General features: G+C 39.4%; 3 protein-coding genes across 3 annotated transcripts in view; 1 reads left to right on the top strand and 2 right to left on the bottom strand.

The window, feature by feature from the left end:
* Window positions 1–22,757, bottom strand: part of LOC129721231 (protein Red) — a 75,104-nt gene that overhangs the window by 21,172 nt on the left and 31,175 nt on the right. The window lies entirely within an intron of this gene.
* Window positions 4,190–5,370, bottom strand: LOC129721240 (vitamin K-dependent protein C-like). Its single transcript, XM_055673565.1, has 4 exons — window positions 5,297–5,370; window positions 5,051–5,214; window positions 4,726–4,985; window positions 4,190–4,646 (listed from the first exon to the last, which is right to left on the bottom strand). Exons 1-4 carry the CDS (start codon window positions 5,342–5,344, stop codon window positions 4,351–4,353), a joined length of 768 nt encoding a protein of 255 aa, XP_055529540.1. The 5' UTR covers window positions 5,345–5,370; the 3' UTR covers window positions 4,190–4,350.
* On the top strand, window positions 17,571–18,692 carry LOC129721239 (collagenase-like). Its single transcript, XM_055673564.1, has 4 exons — window positions 17,571–17,699; window positions 17,777–17,940; window positions 18,003–18,262; window positions 18,324–18,692. Exons 1-4 carry the CDS (start codon window positions 17,652–17,654, stop codon window positions 18,617–18,619), a joined length of 768 nt encoding a protein of 255 aa, XP_055529539.1. The 5' UTR covers window positions 17,571–17,651; the 3' UTR covers window positions 18,620–18,692.

Here is a 22,757-nt window from a genome sequence, read left to right as displayed (position 1 = left end):
GTTGTGAGGGGGCGTGATCCACTCACAACCAACCCAACTGGTCTAGATTCAATCCTAGCCGACACCGGGAGATTTTCTGAGGCGAAAAATCTCTGGGATCACGCCTTCCATCGCATGAGGAAGTAAAGCCGTTGGCGCCGGTCCGTTAATAAACGGGTCGTGAGTTAGGGTCCTGGGTGTGGAGTCGCCTCCCTGGGCGTCGGTGATTGGCCACAACAGTGGCGGAACTAGACCGACGGGAAATAAACGAGAATAAAAAAAAAAAAAAACACATTTTTTGAACTCATTTCCATTACATGTATGGTCTTTCCAGTATTTTGGATATAAGGCAACCAGTATTTTGGATATAAGGCAACAATTTTTTCGATATAAGGCAACCTCGATATAAGGCAACCTCGATATAACGTAACTCGATATAACGTAACTTTTACCTCGATATAACGTAACTTTGTTCAATTTCCCTAAATTGAAGTACAACAAATATTTTTGAGGTGTATAATGTTCCGACTAAATGTTTTAAGTAAGTTTTGAAACCAATAAGTACCGTAAAATGGGGTAAAATTGACATTTATGTTTTCAATGTTCTGTGACTGGTTATACTGGTCTACGAAAATTGTCTTAAAGGGACATAAGAAGGGTTTACATATACTTTTAGGTGAAGGGAAATAAGTTTTTGTGCACTTTTGAGTAACCATGAAGAATTTTGCATCAATAAAAAAATATTTTTTTCGTGCTTCGATATAACGTAACTCGATATAACGTACCGAAAATAAAAATAAAGTTGCCTTATATCGAGGTATGACTGTATTTGAAATCTACTCAACGTCTACGTTCGTGCACTTTGGCACAGATCCTTCTACATTTTCCACTAGGAGCCAGTTAGAATGAACTGAAAGCCACAGTTTTTAATTTCTCTTCAGCCGAAAACTGACAGCTTAAAATTATACCCAATAAGACTATTGACCGCGCGATGTAATAATGAGATGTTCAATTTGTTTTTGTCATGGTGGTCTTGTCCTTAGAGACTATTTCCACGTTTTTTGTTCTTTTTATCAATTCCTTGAGAGGAAAAATAACGCATTATAAACTCTGTTGTGCGCTGTGCGAGGTGCCGACCGGGGTACGAGTAACTGCTAAGGGGGGAAACTATGGTCGTATGCTTAGAGGCGGCGTACAACAGCGTCTACCTCGGAGCGGGCGGCTGAATCATGAAATGCTGTATCCTGCCAGCTACACCTAAGAAGGCAGTCCCATCCGCAGAATGTAGGTACCGCGGCCCTGATGAGGTAGCCTACCGAAGCCTCTTTAAACCACGAACAACGAAATAAGGAATACGGAGCGTCCGCCCTCTCAATGAATCGCCAGTTTACTTGCTCGAGAACTACAGCAGCAGGGAGTCGAAATCGCAGCGATTCAAAAGTTACAATGGCTAAGTTCCGAAAAAGGGAATTACGTGTAGTATTGAAATCTCAGAAAACAAGAGTCATCCGGTGGAGGCTCGTAAGTGACCGTATATGCGTGTTGAGAATTAAGGGCAAATTCTTCAACTACAACTTAATCAACACCCACGCACTGACAAACGCCAAATCCAATCACTTCAAAGATGAGTTCCATGAAAAGCTTGAACGAACCTAATAAGTAATTTTGATAGGAATTTCGATATTTTAACTATTAACGAGACCAAGTTTAAAACACAAGTTGATACAAAAAGTTCGTAACAAAATATCAAGATTTGTTACAATCCTGACATTCATGATTAATCGGGTAGCTAAAAAACGGCAAGGTCTCTGGGAAGGATGGTAACCAGGCCGAGCTTCTAATTACGGGAAGCGAGCGGCTGTACTATGCGATCCATCATACTGAGGATCGGGGTAGATGAACAAATGCTGAACGACTGGCTGGAAAGCCTCATATGCCCAATGTACAAGAAAGGCCATCGACTGGATTGTTGCGAGTATCGAAGTAAACTCTGCATACGAAGTGCTCTCCCGTATCCTGTGCAGGGGGATGTGCTCTTCAACTTAATGTTTTTTTTTTAGTTGCTTAAGTATTTATGATAAATATTAGTAAATAATGAGTATGTGTGTCCAATCACAAATGGTGACTTCTGTTAGAAATTTGTAAGTTTTAATTGTTAGGATTTGTTTGCTTTCGCAAATAGGACTTATCATTCGTAGGGATTTAAACCTACTTGTCAGAAAAGGGGAAGTAAACTTACAACTAACTTAATTGCTAACTTATTGGCTATAAAGAGAGCTTATCGTAGCAATTGAGGATTGCAACGATTTTTGTCGAAAATTGTTAATAATTTTATTTGACATAGCTTCTAATTGTTCAACACCACTAAGTCAATGTAATTCGAGTGTACCAAACCAAGGAGGACACTTCAAAATCATTTTAAAAATTTTATTCTGAATCCTTTGGAGCGTTTTTCCAACCTTATGTTAATAATCGCCTTTCAAGGTACAGTAAGAAAAACAAACGAGCCAAGAAACGGGATATATCATCAGAATCGACCCCTACAGTCGTGATAGATGGAAAGTGGTTGATGAATTCGTTTATTTTTGTACGTTTGTGACATGTGACAACAATATGAGTGAAACAACGAGTTGCAGCTGCGAACAGCGCGTTCTGCGGACTACATAACCAGCTAAGATCCCGTAGTTTGTAAACTCGCACAAAACTAGCGATGTATAGGACGCTGATCCTTCAAGGGCAGATCATTTGTTTTATCTAAGACTCAGGAATAGGTATCGGCGGCCCAGGAAATAGTTTTATGCTTCACTTCGGGCAAGCTCATTTGTCCATTTGTTGCCAGTCATGTTTGAATGTCCAGGGAATCCATAGAAAGAGTCAAATGTTTTGTCTTCCGGGCGGTGATCCGATGCGGAGAGATCGGAATGGGTACTTTTTTATCGAGTGCGAATTTGTATAGCATCAGTCGCATCACTAACCCCGATGGATCCAGATCAGTAGAAGTAGGTATTTGTGGGCAATGCAAATGATTTCTCGTTCTTTAGTTACAATATAGTTTCAACAACTACAGTCACTCCGCTGCTATGAATCAGGCACAACTATAAATCACTTTTAAGATAACACAGTGCAACAAAAATTGACTTTTTTCTGCCTTGGCTTTTATACATAATTTATTTGTGTATTTTTATGCAAAACAAAATTTCCCCGAGTTTGAACATATTTCAACTTAAGGGGCAACAATGACGCCAGTTTGAATTTTTGAGAAACCGGAATTTTTTCATGACATTTTACGTAGAACAGACACCTACCAATCGATTTCTGAGACGTTTTTACTCAAGATAAGATATAATTTGACTACCACTTTAAGATATTAGCGAATTACCATTAATGCTCAGAAATAATCGATATAATTTTGCTTTGTGAAATACACTAAAACTATGCCAAAACCGGTTTCGTAGAATCACCGTTTTGAGCTCATTTTTTTTCGATTTAAAATCTGTTTTTTTTTAAGATGGGTAAAAAGATGCTAATATGTGGACAAACTCTTAGAATTTTGATACTTGGTCGTAAAACAAAATGGCGTCGAAAAAACATCAAAAATTTCCAGTTTCTCAAAAATTCAAAATGGCGCCATTGTTGTCCCTTAAGTTTAAATATGTTCAAATTCCGGGAAATTTATTTTCGCCTCAAACTTCTTAAAAAAATCATACATAGAAGCCATGCCAAAAAAAATTGTTGTACTGTGTAATGCGTTTATTCTCACGAAACTGAACAATTTTTATCAGCCGAAGTATTTTTTAACCCAGTTGTAGACTTAGTTATATGATTTCAAAGATTTAAATTTGCAAATGTCACTAAAAATAAAAATCTTGCTCGGTGTATTAAGTGAAGTTACTCATAATTGTAATAATGTTACATTTCACGGTGCACAGTTGTGAGTATTTTTGTTACTTTCGCTCAATAATGCATCACGGCTGAGTAAAAAAACTCTTTTTCGAGCTGTTTCAGCAATAAAATAACTTTTGCGATGAATTTTAACTATTCTATGGACTAAATGATCTTGAATGCCAAAAGTGACTCATGATTGTGTCTTTTGATATATAAGTATTTTTTCTTCTCATCCGTTTTTTGAACATCAGCTGCAGTAAAACTAATTGATGATCGGAAGGACGCGTCAGGATACAAAAACAGATAGTGAAACATTGATAGTTGATGATTTTTAATTTATTTTTGAACATTGAACGTTGACTGCCTCCTAATTGTAGAATTACTGTACGGGCCTATAAGTCACGACTAACTGACTATGGAATATAGAAAAGCCTTTAGATACTTTTTTTCAGGAATCGTAACTTAAATGAGCCAGCTTTGAATATTTTACACTTGCGTAACCTGCTGAATCCATTGTCTATATGGAACAATGCGTGTGTATACAGGTGGGCTTTCGTTACCACAGCTGGCTAAAATCAAAGATGCAACACCAGTCAGCATGGCATTGCCCCGTACGTTAGTTACAAAACCGGCCCCAATATCACCGTCGCAGATGTTGGACAACGAGGCGGTATCTTCACCACAGAATTGATTCGGGTCTGTTATCTGGTGGAACTGCTGGCACCGTGCAATTGTTGTAACTCGCTGGAATGATCGCCTCAGAAAGTCCGAATGGGTAGGCGCTGTGGAAGATTTTTTTAGTAATGAGCTGTTACTCATATACTGATCGACCAATTAGTTTTAAATCAAGAGTGAATTTACATTGAGCACTGGTAAAACCGAATCCAACAATGGTTCCTTGTTCATTTTCTAATGGCAATTGAAGTGTATCTGTCAGAGCTGGTAACGCAATAGGAGCTATAGTTGGGTTGAAAACAATGGAACTAGCCAAATATATGATACCAATATCATTCGCTCCACTGCTTGGGCTGTAGCTTGGATGATGAGTAGCTGTAGTCGTTGTTAGCATGCTCAGTGAAGAGAAAATGTTACTCCCAAGACCAATGTGCCAACCCACATATCTGTTGAACCAAAAAAGATGTTTTACTGGCTAGGGCTCACAAGATACACATACTACTCAGTTTACCCATAAATATTTCGCGCCGCAGTAATAATGTGTCTATCAGAAATAATCGAGCCCCCACCGAAAAAATCAACATTGTCTGCATTCAAATAGGCAACATATGCATTGTAGGGTTTATGAGGAGCATCTTGTCCATTAATAATGTAAGGTGAGCGGTTTAGTACAGCCTGTGTTGATGAAAAAATAGGTTAATAAAAGACTATTCTCTTGTGGATTTTATTTGCTTGGCAAAGTTATCCTAGACAATACCTGAGCTCCTAAAATGAGGTGTATCACTAGAAGTGCGAATTGTTTCATACTGATTAGTCTAGCTTCTGCTACTGGATTACTAAACTGATAGAAGGATAATCTTATGGTCCAGTCTTTTATAGCTTAGTGCATATTCATGATAATGTTTGCGTTATCACTAGAACACGACTGGCTATTTATTTCCGATAAATCGCATGCTTGAATTGCGCAAATGTACCGATTGTTAGATTTTACTTTTTTTGATTGGGGCACAAACGTCACACTACATCAACCAAATATCTGTTCAACAATTTCGACGTTTGACGATACCGAAAAATAGTGCTGGAAATATGGCATAATATCAAAGGCAAAATCAAAGCCAAGGAGCTACATCCATGTATCGGTATTTGAACATCTATTTATCAACATAGAGTTTTCAACTAACTTTTAGTGTACAGGACAATATTTTTCAAAGAATTGAAAAATAAATTATTACGCTATCTTGAAATACAAATTCCTGAGAAATTTTTCCCAAATTTTCATAGAAGTTTGGGCAACAGGAATTTAGGGCACACCTCGTCAACTTTATACTCGATCCGGTATGGTGTTTTTCGAAAAATGACTTTGCCATGATCACGGTTACCAAAAAACTACTTCGAAACAATTGAATAATAATTGATATTTTTTTGAAAAATAATGCTTTTATTAATAATGCCTAATTATAACAAAATAAATGCTGCACACCAAAAACTATTCGAACTTTCTTAATTGTTCTCAAGTAAAAAAATATATAGCCCTTTAGAACTGAACAGGAGTTCTAGCCAGCCAGATGCGGAAAGTCAACTTAACCCATTCCCGGCGGAGAGAAATCAGTTTTTACCTTAAAACCTAAATTAATCCACCTAGCGGTCAGACCCAGCCTTTCTCATTCAAACTTTTATTTGTAAAAATAGATTTACATGAACGCTTCAATCCAATAAATGTATATTCACTCTTTAGGTTCTAAAATATTGATGTTTTTTTTCTTCACATAACATTTATTTGAAACGGCACAAATACAATTTAATGTTTAACGGCGCCAATTATATCTGATGACTTAAAAACTAAAGCAAATTTTTTATCCTCGCTGCCGACTACGAGCTGAAATTAAGTCTAACTTAAAACTAGCATGGGATTTCCAATCAGTGTTTTGTTGTTCAATGGTCGTCTGATAATCGTCGAATGGCATGTATGGATTCGTTCTGCTGAGCCACGATGTCGTGAGTTGGGACAGAGGCTCGTAGTCCTTGGGTCCTGGTTCTATTGTGCGGGGTCTGGTTGCTGGTTTTGTGCTTAAGGTTCAAACGTGTTCTTGTCGTTTTGTTGGGTGTAGACGGAGGGGAACGGGACTAGACTGGGGCGTGGATGGATTTCAGGAAAACGTATATAAGGGACATGTAGGATAGGTCACGGCTCGCCAAGACATCACGAACAGGAACAGCCGGCTGTCTACCCTCGGCCTGCAGGGAAGCTATTAATTTAGACCTGGCGTCACGGTGTACAGGGCATGACCAAACCACATGCTCTATGTCGTGATAACCTTCACCACAGGCACAGATACCACTTTCCCCGAGCCCAACACGACGGAGGAGCGCGTCAAATCTATAGTGATTGGACATAAGCCGGGACATCACGCAAATGAAATCCCGACCTACATCCAACCCCTTGAACCACGGGTTCGTCGATACTTTGGGGATTATGGAATGTAACCACTTTCCCAATTCCCCTCTGGTCCAAGCATTTTGCCAACTGATGATCGTATTCTGACGTACAAGTGCGAAAAATTCATTAAAGGCAACTGGTCTTTCATAAATATCACCGTTTGTTGCGCCCACCTTAGCCAAAGAGTCCGCTTTCTCATTACCCGGTATCGAGCAGTGAGAAGGGACCCACGCTAAGGTAATCTGAGTAGATTTTTCGGATAAAGCACTCAGATGTTCCCGTATTTTCCCCAGGAAATACGGAGAGTGCTTAACATCTTTCATCGATCGGAGAGCCTCAATGGAACTGAGACTGTCCGTAAAGATGAAATAATGGTCCGTGGGCATTTTTTCGATAATCCCTAGGGTGTACTGAATTGCAGCTAATTCTGCGACGTAAACAGAAGCAGGATTATCGAGCTTATGGGAGACGGTTAAATTGTTATTGAAGATACCGAAGCCAGTGGACCCATCAAGAAGTGATCCGTCAGTGTAGTACATATTGTCGCAGTTGATGTTTCGATATTTATTGGAAAAAATTTTAGGGATCTGCTGCACGCGTAAATGATCCGGGATTCCACGAGTTTCTTCTATCATGGATGTATCGAAAAACACAGTAGAATCAGAAGTATTTGATAAGTCGACACGATTTGGAATATTCGAAGAAGGGTTAATATTTTGGGACATGTGATTGAAATACAATGTCATAAAACGGGTTTGAGAATTAAGTTCGATTAACCTTTCAAAATTTTCAATCACGGGACGGTTCAAGACCTCACATTTGATTAGAATACGAGAAGACAGGCTCCAGAAGCGGTTTTTCAATGGTAGTACTCCAGCTAAAACCTCCAAACTCATCGTATGGGTCGACTGCATGCAACCTAAGGCGATACGCAAACAACGATAATGTATTCGCTCCAGTTTGATCAAATGTGTGTTTGCTGCGGAGCGGAAGCAGAAACACTAAAATATTGATGTTGTAATCTATACATATAAAAATGCAGTCCGGTCTGTCTGTCTGTAGATCCATATAGACTCGAAAACAAAGTTGTAAATATTGTAAACGTCGATAACGATACCTGTTATCGTTATCGACGATGACGCTTACGTTTTCGGACATTATTGTCATTGTTAATGACGATAGCTACTGGACGGTATCGAATCAATAACGTTTGTTTATTACTAACCACTGTAATACTAACTTTTGCTTCATTAGATATATCATTTAGATGCATTTTCAATGCAAATATGACAATGCTACATACCTTTCTATTCGAATTTATGCTTAAAAAAGCGCCTCATAAGTTGAAACAATCAAAAATGAGACATTTATTTTCCTGATGAGACGCGAAACATAAACAAATATGGAAAAGTTTCTTCCTGTTGCCTAGTGATGTTTCGTCTCCAACCCTCCGAAGTGAAAAAAACGTTAGTGACTATCGTCATCGCCGATATCGTTAATGTTTGAAGACGCTATCGTCTTCGTCAATAACGATACCATACGTTATCGGTAACGGCGATGACGATTATCGACGATAATCTATCGTATTAACAACCTTGCTCGAAAACTACCGAATCGAACGACGTGAAAATTTGTATGTAGGGTTTTTTGGTGCCGATAAAGTTTGAGACCCCTCCCTCTTATGGAAAGGAGGGGTCCCATACAAATGAAACATAAATTTCTACACAACTCAAGAACAAACCAAGCAAATGAAACCGAATTTGGCATGCGGATTTTCAAGGGGTAACAAATATGTCCATAATAGTTGGATGAAACACAAATTTCTGCACATTTCGCGAACTAATCAACTAAATGGAACCATATTTGGCAGGTGAATGTTTTTAGTGGTAACAAATATGTTCCATAATCGACCTCAGGCAACATTTGGGATTGTAAGATGGCAACTTCTGGTTTCTGGAAAACAGCCTGAAATGGACGATTCCTATTAAATATGAGTATCTCTGGAACCAGAAAGATGCAGAAGATAGAAACTGATCACAGATACAGTCCTGAATTTTAAGATGGTGACTTCCGGTGTCTGGTAAACAGCCGGAAATGACCAAATACCATTCAATATTAATGTTTTCGGAACCAGAATTACGCCCAGATGACAGAAATTGATTTCACAGGCAATTTTAAAGTCCAAAATGACGACTTTCGGTTTCTGAAAAACAGCCCAAAGTGACCAAATACCACCCAATATGAGTATTTCCGGAGCCAGAATGTTGCAAGAAGCTAAAAATTGACCTCAGACACCATTATGAATTGTAGGATGGCAACTTCTGGTTCCAAAAATGGCCGATTTCCGTCTAACATGAGTATCTCATCATCTAAAATGATACACAGCAGCTGTAATCGACCACAGACCCCATTTTGAATTATAGGTTGGCGACTTCCGGTTCCTGGGAAACAGCCGAAAATGATCGAATAACACCCAATATGGGTGTTTCTTCAACCAGAATGACGCTCGGAGGCTAGAAATTATTTTAAATACCATTTTGAAATCCAAGATGGCGACTTCCGGTTTGTGAAAAACAGCCTAAAATAACCAAATACCATCCAATGTTTGAGTATGGGGAAGGGGTCTTCCAGCTTGCTAGCATCGGCAAGTATTTTACTGATTTTAACGATTCAACATCTGATATTCCCGCACCTTCTAGTCATCCATCGAAAAACCAACCCGTTATCGAGACTAATCCTGGGCTACGGATTTTTTACCAGAACGTCCGCGGTCTCCGGACAAAAATAGACGACTTCTTCCTGGCCGTTACCGAATATTCGGACTACGACGTGATTGTTATCACCGAGACCTGGCTGAACGAGGAGTTCATTTCGGCGCTGCTGTTCGGAAACCGTTATACTGTATATAGAAAGGATCGTGATGCTGAGCTTACTGGGAAAGAACGCGGTGGTGGCGTTCTGATTGCCGTTACGAACCAGCTGAAATCTAATGTTGTAGCAAACTCAACACAGCAAATTGGAACAACTATGGGTTCGCGTATCTACTGATGGTCATGATGTCTGTATTGGTGTGGTGTATCTACCTCCTGGCCGTAATCACGCTGCAGATCCGACGTATATTGAGCAACATATCGAAAGTGTTAGTCACGTTACAGATTCTCTTGGGCCACACGACTCTCATCTCCTATTCGGCGATTTTAATCAACCTAAACTTAAATGGAAAAATGCTCCCAATGGCCATATATACCCTGATCCATCAGAATCAACATTCAGTAGCTCTAGTTCTGTACTTATTGATGGCATGTCAGTTCTTGGTATGAAGCAGTTGAATCTGGTTGTGAATCACAAGAATGCTATACTCGATCTTGTTTTTGCTAACGAGATTGCCGCTAGGCAACGCAGTGTTTCGGAAGCCATAGAACTACTTGTTGAAATGGATATTTTACACCCTCCTCTGTCTGCTTCATTAAACTGTCCGAAGGCAGTTACCTTCGTAGATCCTGTAGAGACACCACAGTTTAACTTTCGAAAAGCAAATTTTGTAGCACTAAGCCATTCTCTCACACAAACTGACTGGACACCACTGTACACAGCAAATAATATCAATGACGCGGTCAAAATTTTTATTACCACTCTTTTGGATTTGTTTCGTCTTCATGTTCCTGCTCCCCGTCCTACTCAATGTCCTCCCTGGTCAAATAATCGACTCAGGACTTTAAAGCGAAGTCGAGCTAGGGCTCTTCGATATTACACTATGAACCGCAATATGATAGCCAAACGTGAATTTCAAACTGCCAGCAATAGGTATAGATGCTATAATCGCCTGCTATATTCACTGCATGTGAGGCGAAAGCAAAACGATCTAAAGCGAAACCCCAAAAGATTCTGGGCGTTTGTAAACGAAAAACGTAAGGAGAATGGTCTTCCGTCAATTTTGACTTATGGGACAGACTCAGCGGCCACTCCTGGTGAAATATGCAGACTATTTGCATGCCATTTCTCTAGTGTCTTCAAAGCGGAGGCTGCATCTCCACAGCACGTAGCCGCTGCTATTTGCAATGTACCAGAGGGAGTACTAGAAATGCGAAATATTATATTCTCTGAAACGGATATTAATGCTGCCATAAAAAAACTGAAATCCTCCTGTCGGCCAGGGCCCGATGGTATTCCACCAATTGTATTTAAGATGTGTGCAACTGCACTTTGCGCTCCCCTAACATCAATTTGCAATCAATCAATGGCTGAAGCATCTTTCCCTGATGAATGGAAAAAATCCATATTATTTCCTGTTTTCAAGAAAGGTGATCGTGAGAATGTATCCAATTACCGCGGAATAACATCTCTATGTGTAGGATCTAAGTTGCTTGAAACTCTTGTAAACAAAGTTTTATTTCATGAAGTTAAAAATCACATTTCGTGCGACCAACATGGATTTTTCGCCGGAAGATCAACAGTTACTAATTTAACGGAATTTACGTCATTCTGCTTAAGAAATATGGAGAAAGGAGCCCAAATAGACACCATATACACAGATTTGAAAGCTGCATTCGATCGCGTTGATCATAATTTGCTTCTTGCAAAGATTGAACGGATGGGAGCTGCACCTAATTTCGTTAACTGGGTTAAATCATACTTGATAGATCGCCGATTGTCTGTGAAGATTGGAGCCGCTCAGTCTGACTATTTTACAAATCTCTCTGGTGTTCCACAGGGCAGCAACCTTGGCCCGCTGCTTTTCTCTTTATTTTTCAACGACGTGTGCACGATACTTCCGCGAGGGTGTCGACTTCTGTATGCAGATGATTTAAAAATCTATCTCATCATTAAATCAATCGACGGCTGTAGAGAGCTTCAAAAACTTGTTGACATTTTCACTGAATGGTGTAGAATTGACGAGCTAGTCATCAGCACGAACAAATGTTCTGTGATCTCATTTACTCGTAGAAAAAATATGATTAGCTGGAACTACAACATTGGAGGCGAACAGGTAGAGAGAGTGTCTGTGATCAAAGACCTTGGAGTGCATCTTGATACGACGCTCTCCTTTAGGGAGCACTATTCCGCTGTAATAGCTAAAGCTAATCGTAATCTAGGGTTTATAATCAGGATCTCCAAAGAATTTACAGACCCTTATTGTCTTCGTGCGCTTTACTGCTCGCTGGTCAGATCTGTGTTGGAGTATGCTGCTGTGGTATGGAGTCCGTATGCTGATGTCTGGACATCAAGGATTGAAGCAGTTCAGTCGCGTTTTGTACGTTATGCACTTAGGTTTCTTCCATGGATTAATCCCAATGAACTGCCTCCCTATAAAAATCGTTGCCGTCTTCTGGGAATGGACACGTTGGAAAGGAGGCGTAAACTGGAAAGAGTATTGTTCATACAAAAACTGCTAACTGGAAGTATAGATTCAGCTCGTATTCTAGCGCATGTTAATGTGAATGTTCCACCGCGTAATCTAAGAAGTTTTGATTTTATCAGGTTAGATCTTAGACGCACCGAATATGGTCAGAATGAACCTTTACGTATGATGTGCTCTTTATTTAACAATGTGTACACCTTATTCGACTTTTCTCTGAGTACAAATAGTTTTAGACAACGCTTATTGCGCACAAACGTGTTTGTTTAGTTTAAGTCATATTCATGTAGACCCTGATGTCAGATGAATGCAAATAATAATAATAATAATAATAATAATAATAATATGAGTACCTCCGGAACCAGAATGATGCAACGAGCTAACAATTGACCTCAGACACTATTTTGAATTGCTAAACGGCAATTTCTAGGTCGAAAATGACCGAATAATACTCAATATGGATATTTCCGTAATCGAGATGATGCATAGAAACCAAACATTGACCCTGGACACCATTTTGAATTTAAAGACGACCACTTTAAGTTTTTGGAAAACAACCTAAATAACTGAATACCTCCTAATATGGGTATTTCCGGTGTCCGATTGATGCCAGAAAATCTGCTGAAAATGACCAAATATCACCCAATATGAATATATTCAGAATTAAGGCAATGTCCACAAGCCAAAAGTAGAGGATGTTGTCATTTCGATTAAAACCAATCATTTCAAACGATTTGTTATTTGACTTTGATCATATCCTATGGCCGATTCGTCGTGCATTTGCAGTTTTTAAACACTCCGCAAGGAATTAATGAATTTGGAACGTTCAATTAGTACGATACCACATTTAATTTATGTTGATGCCACATATATCGATCAAAGCAGATATAGTTTTAAATAGTCTTTGAATTTCTTGTCTTTCCATAACTTTTGAGCCACATATCAAATTGCTATGAAGTTTGTTATTTGTGAGTTTGAGACAGTTCGTATGACACTAGTCATGTTCAAATGAGTCATATAATATTTGAGATAATAGACTTTCGTGGTTTTGTTAACAATTTAATACATAACGGTTGCTTAAGTTCGATTATAATCAAATGAAATGGGAACGTATAGGGCAGCCAAAATTTGAAACCACGTGTTCAATCATAATTCTTCAGTTAACCCTCAACTAGCCCGCTCATCTGATAATACTATTGATCAAATCGGTTGTATAGTTCCTGAGATAATGAAGTTTCGTGATTTTCACATTTCGGTACATTACAGATGAAGTTACAGTTCGATTACAGTAAAATTCAATAGGGTGTTATGAGGCAGCTAGACCTTTTATTTGACACTAATTTTGTAGTAATCGGGTCAGCCATCTTTGAGAAAAGTGAGTGAGTCCAAGTAGTCTTCGGAATATGTTCCTTTTCATAGCTGGATTTCACATTTTTAAACATAACAGTCAAAGTAATAGTCCGATTGCAAAACAAATCAATAGGGTCTTATGAGGCAACTAGACCTTCCATTTGAAACTGATTTTATGAAAATTGGTTCAGCCATCTCTGAGAAACATAAGTGAGATTAAACAGTCTTCAGAACACGTTTCTTTTCATAACTTTTGAACCACAAGTTCAATCTTTATAAAACTCAAAACTTAAAAGTTTTTCAGGTAGCCCGTTCTTTTAAGACCAATTTCGTTCAAATCGGTTGTGTAGTTTTTGAGATAATGATGTTTCATGATTTTTACATTTTGATACATAACCTCTAAACTAAAAATCCGATTACAATAAAATTCAATAGGGTCTTATGGGACAACAAGACCTTTCATTTGCAATTAATTTCATGAAAATCGGACCAGCCATCTCTGAGAAAAGTGAGTGAGAATAAAAATCTGCACATACACACACACACACACACACATACACACACACATACAGAAAATGCTCAGCTCGTCGAGCTGAGTCGAGTGATATATGCCATTCTGCCCTTTGGAGCACTTTTATACTTTCGGTTTTGCAAGGTATTGCTATACCTTTCTAGGAGAAAGGCAAAAATGAACTTCAAATTCTTATTACTCAGCAACCACATGCACCATTGAAAATCAATCTGTTCTTTCTTCAACCGTATTAAACAGTTTCATCGCTCAAAATTTCAAATATAGTTGATAAACTGTATTCAAAGTTTAGATGTCAGGTATTGCTATATGGCATCACCCGCCGCAGCTACAAAAACAGAACCAAACTCAAGAAGTTTGTTCGATTGTGAGGTGGCGCTGACTATAATAGTGCGAATAAACAGTTTCCTGACTGTTATTTTTACTATGACCAGTTTTATGGTCGAAAATATCTAATAGTCACGTCAACATTCTTTAACCGTTTGTCTAAGAATTGCTTCATTAGGGATAGACCTTGCATCCACAAGATCCGAGTTGGCATCAACATCAGACTCACAAAAATCATTGACAATAGATCTTCAAAAACCACTCTTTCATGACACTTGAAAAAATGAGCACCTAAATTAGGGTGGCCGGACAAGCTGTGGACCCACCAACATTGGACGAGGTGAAGAATGCTTGCAAAGAGCTAAAGAACCACAAAGCCGCTGGGAAGGACGGCTTATCGGTCGAATTTTTCCAAGATGGGAGCGAGCGGCTGTGTAGGGCAATTCACCAGATTATCCTAAGGGTATGGTCTGAGGAATAACTACCTATGGACTGGTTGGAAGGACTCATACGCCCTATCTACAAGAAGGGACATAGGCTCAACTGTAGTTATTAGAGAGGCATAGCCCTCCTCAATTCCGCTTACAAAATTCTCTCCCGTATCCTGTTCCAGCGACTGAGGCCATTGCAGGAAGCCTTTGTTGGAGAATACAACGCGGTTTTCGAGTGGGGCGTTCTACAACGAACCAGATGGTCACCTCGAGACAGGTTCTCGACATGTTTCGAGAACACAACGCATAATCTGTTCATAGATTTTAAGGTGGCGTACGACACAGTGAAACGCAACGAGTTTTGGCGAATAACGCTAGAACATGGTTTCCCAACAAAACTAATTAAACTGTTACGTGCGACGCTTGACGGTTTCACATCATGCGTCAGAACAGCGGGCGAATTTTCGGACGCGTTTGTGACGTTGGATGGTCTGAAGCAAGGTAATGGGCTCTCTAACTTGCTGTTCAACATAGCTTTGGAAGGTGCAATACGAAGGGCAGGTGTGCAGAAGAGCGGCACCATCATCACTAAGTCTCACATGCTTCTGGGCTTTGCGGACGACATTGATATAATTGGTGTTAACCGTAGAGCAGTTGAGGAGGCCTTTACGGCTCTCAAAAGAGAAGCTGCGAGAATTGGACACACCATAAACACTGCCAAAACGAAGTACATGGTGGCTGGCAGAGAGCGTGGTAGTTCTACGGGTGTTGGTGCTGCGGTTGAGATGGATGGGGATTCTTTCGAAGTGGTCGACGAATTTGTTTATCTTGGTACTCTTGTGACATGTGACAACGAGGTGAAGAGGCAGATTGCGGCGGCGAATAAGGCTTTTTACGGATTGCGTAGCCAGCTTAGGTCCCGTAGCCTACAGATCCGTACGAAATTTGCGCTCTTTAGGACTCTGATCCTCCCGGTGGCGTTCTACGGACATGAATCGTGGACGTGGAAGGAGGCCGATCGACGAGCGCTTGGGGTCTTCGAGCGTAGAATCCTGCGATCAATACTCGGAGGCAAACTAGAGAACGGGGTGTGGCGCAGGCGCATGAATCACGAGCTGAACGAAGTACACAAACACGCTGATATTGTCAAGCTGATGAAACACGGCAGGTTACAGTGGGCTGGCCATGTAGCACGAAGAGCGGATGAGCGACCGGCAAAGATAATATTTAGTAGAGAACCGGATAGAGGCCGACGACTTCGAGGCAGACCGCGCACGCGCTGGATGTGTGCTGTCGACGAGGATGCCAGAGCAGCGGGAGTAAGAGGAGACTGGAGAGAAGCAGCCCAAGACCGAGTTATGTGGAGACGTATTCTGGATTTGGCATAGGATCTTAATGATCTGTCGCCATAAAAGTAAAGTGAGTAAATACATTAGGGTGGCAATGACTGTATGGAAAAAAATTCCTCATCGAATTGTAAAAACCGGCCTTGTACATTTTGTTCATTTGTCCAAAATATGATCTCTGCAAAATTTCAGCTTAATCGGACATGATTTGGGGGTGGTTCCTCAAAGCGCTCAAAGTTGTGATTTTTTCGACCCTTGAAAATCTACCAAGGAGGCAGTACATGAAATTGGGAAAAGTTAAACTTTTTTTTCGATGCCAAATGACAAAAAAAATGCATAAAACGTCGAGATCTGCTATTATCTCGAAAAAAAAATTGTGTTTGGAACCACCCTTGTAGAAAATAAATGAACCAGTAGAATTAAATAAACAATAATATAATTTACATCTGGTTTGGAACGAGTTGTCAATCATTTTGGAAGCCAGTCCTGAAATATTCCATATTAAGCCTTCGATTGCCCAGAGAACGGCTAAGTCCCAGAAGGTCGATTTTCGGACAATTTTTTTTTTTTCGAGATACCAGCAGATCGCGACGTTTCATGCATTTTTAAGTCATTTAGCATTGAAAAAAAAAAATCATTTTTCCAATTTCCTGTTTTCCCCCCTTGGTAGATGAGCTAAAATTTTACACAGATGATTTTTTTGGGCTAATAAACAAAATGTGTCGATTTTCGAAATCTGATATGACCCTTTTCGCTGCCACCCTAAGTTACATATACGCGTCGCATAAGATTGAAGAGTTGCGAGTCGCACATATGCGTAAGCACTACGATGCTGAAGAAATCATCTCAATGAATATCTCGATATAGGCAAAATAAAAATGAATGTAATTCTTTTTACAACCTTTATTGAAACAAATTTCATATTATTGACGAAAACACGAAAGCACCAACCGCAACCCTTTCCTCTACACTGTGTGGTTTTGCTCTGATGTAATTCCGAACAGGTGCTGTCAAATATTATGTTTGGAGCACAACATTCCGATATCGTGTATCGTTGACATTCTTAAACAGACTATGAGGTCAATTCATATCCCGTTCATGTAGTGTATTTTTTGTCTCCTATCAAAAAAATGGTGTTTGTCATTCGGTGCATTTCAGTGACTTGAGCATGCGGTTTATCGAAAACAATTAGTATGTCGTATTCTGGTGATAACAGCAAACATTATCAAGAAATAAATACTGAGCTACGGCACTATAAAAGACTGGGCATTTGGGGATGAACATTATTCCTGTACCAGTTTAGTAATCCAGTGGCAGAAAGCTAGATCTAATCAGGATGAAACAATTCGCACTTCTAGCGATATTCTGCACTTTGGGAGCTCAGGTTTGTTCTACAAAAAAAAAATTTCAATATAAAATCGAGAAACTTTCGACTCAATATCTATATTTCCACCAACAAAGGCCCTTCCAGACCGCACACCTTACATCATTAATGGACACCAGGCTCCTCATCAGCCCTACAACGCGTATGTTTTGTATCTGAATGCAGGAAACTCAGGATTTTTCGGTGGTGGCTCGATCATTTCTGATCGACACATTATCACAGCTGCGCAAAATATTCAAGGGTAAACTGGTAATTGTATCTTCCGAGCTTCATTAAGTATAACCACCTTTGTCGATCCAACAGATTTGTAACTTGGCAGATTGGTCTTGGGACTAACATTTTCAGTTTACTGAACACGCTAACCACGACTACAGCTACTCCGCATCCAAGCTTCAACCCTACCACTAGAGCCAATGATATTGGTATCATTACCCTGGTTAATTCCCTTGTTTTTTCATCAACTATAGCTCCTATTTCGCTACCAGCTTTGACAGAAACCGCTCAACTACCACTGGAGAATGAAGAAGGATCCATTGTTGGATTTGGTTTTACCACCGCAACATGTAAATTTACCTTCGATTAAGAACGAGTGGTACAGTTGTTTATTATTATTTTTTTCCACAGCAACTGCTCAAGCGCCCTACTTGATGCGATCGTACCAGCGAGTTACAACAGTTACCCTTTGCCAGCAGCACTACCAGATTACAGTTCCAAATCAATTCTGTGGTCAAGATACCGTCGGGTCATCCAATATCTGTAACGGTGACATCGGGGCCGGTTTTGTAACTATCGTCCGGGGTAACGCAATGCTGACTGGTATTGCATCTCTGATGACATCCAGCTGTGCGAACACAACCCCATCCGGATACACACGCATTGTTCCATATAGACAATGGATTCAGCAGATTACATCAGTGTAAAAATTTCAAACAGGATGTTAAATAACGTAAATTGTAATTTCTGATAATAATACAAAAGCGTTTCAAATAAGAAGGCTTTTCTATATTCCAAATAATCCCACGCACAAGTTACACCATTGACTTAAGGATCATTTATTTTGAAATATGTATAACTCGCAGTTATATAGAGCGCGTTCATAAAAAGTATTTTTTTTTTTGTTTATGACTCATGGCACAGTCTAAACAACTTACATGAGCTTGTTCATAACTTACCATTTAACTTCTACTTTGGAACAGTCCTGATGTGATGATTAGACATTTTAATGAGCTCAACAGTCGAGTGGAAAACTGCTTAATTATATTGAGCAAACTGTATCGAGCGGATCGAACCGTTTCTTTAGGAAATGTTGAATTAACTTTTAACCTTCCACGAACTGATCACGAGTGACCTAGAAAAGTATTGGGCTTGAAAATTGGGACTTGACTCTCTTTTCGCAGCTGGATGTTAGCGTAAGAAACAATTACCGCGAGCGCACCGAGCCTACCAACTCTTGAACCAGCTGAATAAAGTTGTTAAACCTTAACCATAACCTGAAAGTACCTAGTTAACATAAGATTTAACGTTCATGACCGAAATATTGAATTTTCATTCGTGGCTTTAAAACCCTTAATTGACTTCGGCTATATATGAATAAAAAACTGTGACTTTAAGTTCAATCCAGCTGGCTGTAAATTGTCAGCTTATCACACTACGCAATGAAATTTAGAAAAAGAACTCCTCAATACTAATCGCTCAGCAATCGGAAAAACAATAATTGTATCATCCGTTACGAAAACGTCATTTCCAATCTTTTATCGCATGGTCGAGCGGGGACCTAGCGTAGTTGGTAACGTCTCCGCCAACCACGCTCGACGCCTGGGTTCGAATCCCACCGCCGACATAGGTGTCGATGGTTGTGAGGTGGCGTGATCCACTCACAACCAACCCAACTGGTCTAGATTCAATTCTAGCCGACACCGGGAGATTTTCTGAGGCGAAAAATCTCTGGGATCACGCCTTCCATCGCATGAGGAAGTAAAGCCGTTGGCGCCGGTCCGTTAATCAACGGGTCGTGAGTTAGGGTCCTGGGTGGAGTCGCCTCCCCGGGCGTCGGTGATTGGCACAACAACAGTGGCGGAACTAGACCGACGGTAAATAAGCGAGAATAAAAAAAATAAGTTACCTAGTAGTAAAAAAAAATCTGTTTAACTTACGGCAGCGGTTTTCAACCTTGGGTACGCGTACGTGAAAGCCTTCAAGAGGTACGCAAAAAAAAATCAATAATGCCACACAAAGCAAATTTTATTACACTTATTTTTTTTTTCAATTTTGCTTCTAAAACATGACTGCAGCAATCAAGCAATGTTTTATATTAACTTTGTATCAGATAACTTTAGTTATTTCAAAAACTACTATATGAAATATCATGTGAATCAACAAAAAAATATGGACGGTACCTACAATTGATTTGGAAAATATCGTCAAGGGGTACGCGGGCGAAAAAAGGTTGAGAACCGCTGACTTACGACAATGTTTAACTCCTGGAAGCGGAAGATTTTATCGATTCCTTTCGATTTCTTCATGCCCCTCGTTTTGTATTTTGACGTTGAATATGTTACGGCACAAGGATTCAATTTCAAAAACCGAAAACATCGAGGGCGCACGAAAATTGTTCACTTTCAAACGTTTAAAACACAGTCAGTTTCCAACCGATTTCCTTCATTTTACAGCAATCGATTGTAAAATCATCTTACTATATATCCGCCCAAACGCAGAAAATTTGTGAATTTTGAAACGGGTTTTCGTGGGACTAGTGGGTATTTATCATCGCTTGCCATCAGAAAATTATAAATGCAAACTTTTGAGTTGTGCCAGTGATTCACGAACCCACGATTTAATTCATTCCAATACTGGTACCGGTACCATACGGACGTTGGCAGCTAATCACAGCGAAGAAAAAAAAATTGGGTTTTGATTCTGGCTGGTCGCGTTGGGCGCTTTAGTGCTTAAGCGCCCGTCTAGCTGGCGGTTGTTACCGTGCTGGATCGAAATCCGTACACCTAAGCACAAGATAATCTTCGACGGTCAATATAAAATCAAGAAATCACATATTGCTTTAAACTGACATGTTTACTTATAGGTCTACTTATGTTTTATCACTATTTTCAAGCAAAATGATTAAAATCACTCCGAAACTTGAAAAAATCATGTTTAAATAGAACATGTATTGAATCGAAATCAGTACACAGTTTTTTGTCTGAATCAAAACCCGTACACTTTTGAATCGAAATTCGCACACACGCGATATAGACTGGATCAAAGTCCATACAACAGAAAAACCAAAATCCGTATCGTTATAGAAGTACAAAAATGAACATATTTCATTTAAAATTTATCTTTAAATTAACGAATATATATTTTGAGGATCAATTGGTTCCAAAAATTTCACACGGTTTGCTAATTTTTCATATCAGCTGAAATAGTGCAATTTTCGTAGCGTTTCGTAGTAACCGGAACGGCGGAATCTCTCAAAGCTTCCCGGTACGACTTTCCTTTGTGCAACTCAGTCACAGCTCGTTCGAAATTGTTTGCCATATATTTATACTTGTTTTCTTCCATTATATGCTGAAAACGAGAAGAAAGTTCAACAATATATACATGATACACAGGCTGTACGGATTTCGATTCAAGCAAATAACAAGAATCACAATCCGTACGGCACAGTTTTTGTTGAATAAATACAATTAACACTATTTACCAGACAATATACAGCTCGAAAATGACAAAGACGTACCTTTTCTATCAATTTCAAAAAGATTCACAGATTAAAACACTTATATCCCACTTGGAAATCGTTTTTATCTGTTTTCTTAGTAAAACCGAGTAAACCGATCTGTTTCCTTAGTAAAACCGAGACACGATTGGTTTTTTATTTTTAATATTTTTATTTCATGGTCTACTGGCGCATAGTTTAATTTAACAGAAGGCCAACAGCTCAACGGATATGTACATGTAACTATCATATGAATTTTCATTTATATAATACATAAAACTGAAGAAAAACATCCAGGTGTACGGATTTCGATACTGTACGGGTTTCGATCCAGCGCGGCAGCGGTTCTCAACCTTTTTTTATTCGCGTACCCCTTGGCGATATTTTTCATATCGATTGACCTCCCTGGCTTGGAATGTTTTCGCAAAATGGGAGAGAGTAGTGGTAGATCATGTTGTGGTGGTCTTGTTTAGGTTTCAAATTGAACTATGGTTTATTTGATTGCTACAGTCATGTTTTAAGAGCAAGATTGAAAAACAAATAGAGTATTTTAGAGAAAAATTGCCTTGTCCGCCATTAATGATTTTTCTTTCGAACGAAATGACCACGTGGTCTTTTTTCCTGACTTATAATTTATTGTTACCATCAAGTCAAGAATGAAGTTTTTGCATTTTAGAAATATAGAATGTACTGAAAGTTTAATAATAGAAATGTAGAAAATTTAAGCGAATTTTCGGCACTTGACAAATGAAAAGACCACGTGGTTAAAGTCGCAAGGGGGGGGGGAGGTTGGTCAAAACACCACGAAAGACCGCGGAGGGGTACGGGGGGTATGAAAAGTGATCAAAATATGACCACGTGGTTTAGGAACGGCCCCTTTGCCGCATGTCTCCAGTATCATCTCAACGATAGGTTTTGCCTTTCTCCTAGAAAGGTATAGCAATCACTGAAAAAACCAAAGGTATAAAAGTGCTCCGAAGGGCCGAATGTCGTATATCACTCGACTCAGTTCGACGAGCTGAGCATTTTCTGTAGGTGTGTATGTAACGCTCTCCCAGTCTAACTCGATTTTCTCTATTTGCCCCATAAGACCCTATTGAATTTTCTTGTAATCGGATTTCTAGTTCAGAGCAGTGCTGATAAAAGTCATTTTCCCCAGCGAAATTCTTCGAAAATTACAGCCAATCATTTTCAATTTTCACTTACAATGATCGCAGCACTCTCAGATTCACTAGATTTTCGTCCTAGTAACGTGCTGTTATACTCAGATGAAATAGATCGCGCGCATCGTTCACGGTTACGGAATAAAATTTGACGACAAATCCAACCAAATGATCTTCACTTCA

Source organism: Wyeomyia smithii, chromosome 2, assembly GCF_029784165.1.
Source record: "Wyeomyia smithii strain HCP4-BCI-WySm-NY-G18 chromosome 2, ASM2978416v1, whole genome shotgun sequence".
Lineage (NCBI taxonomy): Eukaryota > Metazoa > Arthropoda > Insecta > Diptera > Culicidae > Wyeomyia > Wyeomyia smithii.
Note: the sequence above shows the minus strand (reverse complement) of the source record. Positions and strands in the feature narration are given on the sequence as shown.

Excerpts from the sequence above, each read along its gene's own strand:
- LOC129721240 (XM_055673565.1), bottom strand. The coding sequence starts at position 5,344 with ATGAAACAATTCGCACTTCTAGTGATACACCTCATTTTAGGAGCTCAG. Across the intron at positions 5,215-5,296 it reads ACCTCATTTTAGGAGCTCAG|GCTGTACTAAACCGCTCACC; the intron begins GTATTGTCTAGG and ends TCATCAACACAG. Across the intron at positions 4,647-4,725 it reads CGGTTTTACCAGTGCTCAAT|CGCCTACCCATTCGGACTTT; the intron begins GTAAATTCACTC and ends AATCTTCCACAG.
- LOC129721239 (XM_055673564.1), top strand. The coding sequence starts at position 17,652 with ATGAAACAATTCGCACTTCTAGCGATATTCTGCACTTTGGGAGCTCAG. Across the intron at positions 17,941-18,002 it reads GCTGCGCAAAATATTCAAGG|ATTTGTAACTTGGCAGATTG; the intron begins GTAAACTGGTAA and ends TCGATCCAACAG. Across the intron at positions 18,263-18,323 it reads TGGTTTTACCACCGCAACAT|CAACTGCTCAAGCGCCCTAC; the intron begins GTAAATTTACCT and ends TTTTTTCCACAG.